Source organism: Syngnathus scovelli, chromosome 2, assembly GCF_024217435.2.
Source record: "Syngnathus scovelli strain Florida chromosome 2, RoL_Ssco_1.2, whole genome shotgun sequence".
NCBI classification, from domain to species: domain Eukaryota; kingdom Metazoa; phylum Chordata; class Actinopteri; order Syngnathiformes; family Syngnathidae; genus Syngnathus; species Syngnathus scovelli.
This window is the reverse complement of record NC_090848.1, coordinates 28,627,501-28,632,154: the sequence shown is the minus strand read 5'-3', so window position 1 is coordinate 28,632,154 and position 4,654 is coordinate 28,627,501. Positions and strand designations below refer to the sequence as shown.

The window sequence follows — 4,654 nt, the reverse complement described above, 5'->3', positions numbered from 1 at the left end:
TTCTCCGGTCCGAGGACACTTTTGTAGAAAAGCCACGCGCTCCTGGGACTACCGGGAGGCCGGCATACGCGCGTGGTGGCTGGAAAAAGCCCCAGGAGAGCGGATGTACACTTTTTTTAGCGGTACAATGGCACTTTGTGCCTTTTCCACGCGCTCCTGTGACTACCGGGGGGCCGTGCACACGCGGGAAGTGGCCGAAAATAGCACCAGAAGAGCGGATGGACACTTTTTAGCGGTCCGATGACACTTTCTGTCTTTTCCACGCGCTCCTGGGACTACCGAGACGCCGTGCACACGCGCGAGGCGGCTGAAAAAAGAACCAGTAGAGCAGTATTACTACTGTATAATTTTGTCAAACAGGTTTCATATTTATTAATTGTAAAGAAATAAAGAAAACTTTATTGTGTTTACAAGTTTAATTTCAAAGTACATGAAAAACCTAAGGTGAATGTGATTAGCATAGCATAACAAGAAACAAAAGTGAATACATGAAACATTAACGCGGTGCACATGCTCACATCATGTGATTGTGCCCCCCTTCCAGCCAAAAGTACATGTTGGGATGTAATCAGACAAAGACAGCACTTCACCGCCAGAAGGCCAAATATGCATGAGGTATTTGCGGATTGCAATGATATGCTGCAATAATGTCATACACTTGAGGGAATTTTAGTGTGCAGATGGAAGTGCTTGTAGTGTACATACAAGTGCGCGCACACACCGGAGCACCATGTGGATACAAGATATATAATAGTCAATATACGGGTATTAATATAGATATAAATAAACTAATCAAATGCCACCCACCACCATTAATTTGCACCCATGGAACGTGAAGCTAAGACTGCATACAGACACACACACACATACACGTGTGTTGGTGCTAATCAATAGGACAGCCGTGTGTCCCCACAGCACCGCCGACTGACAGAACCTTGTTGAAAGGAGTGGGGCGACCGTTGATTATCACATGATGGATGCAGCCGTGGAAAGCGGGGAGGCCTGGTGATGCGGTGATGCCATCTGATGGACAGGATGAGGAGTGCAAATTGTTATGACAACAGTTTAAACCTAGAGTAGATGATTTGTTTCCAGGTTCGATTGATTAACAAAGGACACTGTACAGTACTAACCGGGAACGCCTCCGAGGTATACTACTTCTCTGACCCCTGCTGAGCGGCCATATTTGGGTCCGGCGCCACTCTGACTCTCTGCATCTACATGGAGTTTCAGGACGTTCTTCTTCTTTACCACTGAAGACCAACAGTGCGGCATGAGCCATCAAAGGGAACGTGATGGTGGTGGGCATCTCGGTTGTGTCACTGACCTGCGATGGTGTGCCAACGTCCATTGCAGAGTGCCTCTTCTGGGACCAACAACAAGAAGGCATCACCTTTACCGCTGTTCATGGACAGCAGCACCTAAACAGTACACAACAGGCAAAGTTTCCATTACAGGTTCTAAAACAGCCTGGCCTCGCTCTGGCCTCCATTACTTCTCTATTACAGCAGGCACCAATGAATTGTGCGAGACTGCACCGAACACTCGCAGTTCACACGGTTCTGCCACAAGATTTCAAGAGTTTAGGCCACTGGCAATTCTAAATATTAATCGCAGTTGCATAACGTGACGCCACAAATTACACCCGATTAAATGCACAGAAGTTTTCACACAGATGAAAAATCTATTTCGAGGTTTGTCAGCAAAACACAGCCAGTCGCTGCCAAGACACACTGTATATACAGTACACATATGCTGTTTTACAACAATACTTAAACATATTTACAATTTCATGTTCACTGATAGTAAAATAAAATAGTAATGTTTGTGGTAAAACTTTTATTGAGTAGCGTGCACCTTGCTGGGTCCTTTCAATTGAATGAGAGCTCACTCTTAATGAAGTCACTGCCACCTCAGCCTGCATTATAGAACCAAGTTGGACCAAAAGTTCCATTCCAAAAGTGTTTTGGAAAAGTGACCAAAGGGCGGAACCAGGGTGTTTTGTGGTTTAACTGGTACTATGGAATCATTTGCGAGTTATTGTGAGACATGGGGAGGAAATATGATGCAGTGTCACCTCTCCTCTGCGCAGTGTCAAGATCAAATGCTGGCCTGATGTCCTCCCAGCATGCAACAGCAACCCAGAATCGGACAACGGACGGACTTCCAGTCGGATCTCCAGGTCGCCACCCAGAGCTAGCAGCTCATCTGCAGGAAGTTCAGGAATTTCACATTGTCATCACACAATGCAACAAACAACAGTGACAAGATGGTTGCTCACCTACGACCACATGTCCTCCCTTGCCTGTGAAGAAGGCACCGGGCTGCAGAGGCTTCTGGAAACAGGGTACTACACCCTGGCTGTGGGCGGGGACTCCCACAGGGCTCTCATTCATGATCAGCTGACGAACGCAGCCAACGAAGCCAGGCAAGGCAGTAGACGTTGGAGATTGCGGCGGAAGTCCTCCCACATACAACGGTGCACTGATGCGTGTGCGGTCTCCTGCAGGAATCTTCCTGGACTGAGCGCCAACGCCATCCACAATCATATTGATCTTGTCCTTGTCACGCTTAATGAAGACCTGAGGACACAGCCGAGCCGCCATCTTAGGTTTCATTGTAAAGCGTCACGTGACCTCATTTCATTGACCTCACCGTGTGCCAGTATTTGTCATCCATCCTGGCGCGGCTGCGCAAGCTAACCTTCCTCTTCTTTCCCAGTGACAACAGCAAATGACCCTCCGACACAGCCAAAGACAGGATGCCACCTGACGCGTAGAGGATCAAACCTTCCGATGAATTGATCCTCACAGCTAGGGAGATGTGAGGCCTGTGCACAGAAAACCCTTTATTAACATGCTAAAATTATTTAAACATTATTATAGTAACTATAAAAATTAGTAGGGCTTGCTGCTTTGCTTTACTGTGTAATGGAACTGTTGCAAGTGGACCTGACCTCTTCATCACCAAGTCCCCCAATGCCAGACTTCCACACCATGCTGGTGCCTCATCCAGTCACAACAAATCACCAGAGATTGCCAATCTTTTACTTTAACGTGTGTTTGCAAACCCGCAATAAGGAAACTTACGTAGTCACATAAAAGCTTTCCCCCACCACTGGTTGTGTTTTCAAACTACCCTGAACCTGACATTGTGTCATTTTTCCAGCTTTGAAGATGGAAGGACCTGATAAAAATTCCCTCCTCCCAGCAAGGGTCAACCCCAACAACTGCTAGACCAAGACTGACCCCCAGGGATGAACGTAAGAACTGTAGCTACAAATTCTATGCCGTTTTACCCAGGGAATGCTTATTGAAATGCAATATATTTAAATGTCTGCTTGTTTAACAATTACTGTGCTCAATCAAACTTGCTAGATTTGCATTGATGAATCCACTAGGCCAGCAGATGATTTGGTACCGTGCCGCACAAGAAAGTATCAGTAACTTGCATTATTTCCACTGTCGCTCTGATGAACTCACATCACTCATAGAAACTCAGCGACATCCCTGTGCAATAACATCCTGCTCTCGCCACTTAAATGTTGTTAGTTACCTGAATGTTGTCAATCACTTAAATGTTGTACAGAGGCTGAGATCAACCGGAGTAAAATTCCCTGTTCTGCATGCACAAACTTGGTCAATAAAGCTGATTCTGATTTATCCGAGTCTGAACAAGATTTTATTTTGTCCTCGTGAAGGGAACAAAACATAACATTACCGTATTTTTCGGACTAAAAGTCGCTCCGGAATATACGTCGCATTAGCCATAAAATGCACAATAAAGTAGAAAAAAAAACCACATATAAGTTGCTCAAGAGTATAAGACGCATTTTGGGGAAAATTTATTCGACAAAATCCAACACCAAGAACAGACATGAACGAGCAACAACAGGCTAAACGATACGGTATGCTAACGTGACATAAACACAAACGAAGAGCTGAGAGCGGGCCTGACGTAACATTGACAGTTATCCAAATAACTATAACATAAATAACACCTTTATCAAACCGTCTGTGTCACTCCAAACCATTAAATCCATCGATTGTCCTTTATGTCAACAATGCCAGGTGCGCGCCGGTGACGGCGGTTGCACTTCGAATTATTCCACAGGCTCATATAACGATATATAAATTATATATCAAATAACTATCATATAAGCAATATTATTATCAAACCATCTGTGTCACTCCAAATGATTAAATCCATCAATTGTCCTTTATGTCAACAATGCTGGGTGCGCGCCCTCCGCTGACCACGGTTGCACTTCAAATTATTCCACAGGCCCATATAACGAGATATAAATTATATATCAAATAACAATTATAAAAGCAATAATATTATCAAACCATCTGTGTCACTCCAAATCATTAAATCCATCGATCGTCCTTTATGTCAACAATGCCGGGTGCGTGCCGCTGACGGCGGTTGCACTTTAAAATATTCCACAGGCCCATATAACAATATATAAACTATATAGCAAATAACTATTATATAAGCAATAATATTATCAAACAATCTGTGTCACTCCAAATCATTAAATCCATCCGATCGTCAACAATGCCGAGTGCGCGCCGCTGACGGCGGTTGCACTTCAAAATATTCCATAGGCCCATATAATTATAAACAACAATTTTATCAAACAATCTCTGTC

The 4,654-nt window shown here is 44.4% G+C and overlaps 1 protein-coding gene across 4 annotated transcripts in view; it reads right to left on the bottom strand.

Moving 5' to 3' along the window:
* Window positions 1-344: 344 nt before the first annotated feature.
* Window positions 345-4,654, bottom strand: part of lama5 (laminin, alpha 5) — a 463,481-nt gene continuing 459,171 nt past the window's right edge. For all 4 annotated transcript variants that reach the window (XM_049753593.2, XM_049753594.2, XM_049753595.2 and 1 more), the window contains 6 exons: window positions 2,656-2,830; window positions 2,282-2,582; window positions 2,078-2,208; window positions 1,328-1,421; window positions 1,134-1,253; window positions 345-1,023 (listed from right to left, as the gene is read on the bottom strand). In XM_049753593.2, the coding sequence (XP_049609550.1) occupies window positions 884-1,023; window positions 1,134-1,253; window positions 1,328-1,421; window positions 2,078-2,208; window positions 2,282-2,582; window positions 2,656-2,830 (961 nt within the window). In that variant the 3' untranslated portion in view covers window positions 345-883. The remainder of the gene's footprint in view (window positions 1,024-1,133; window positions 1,254-1,327; window positions 1,422-2,077; window positions 2,209-2,281; window positions 2,583-2,655; window positions 2,831-4,654) is intronic.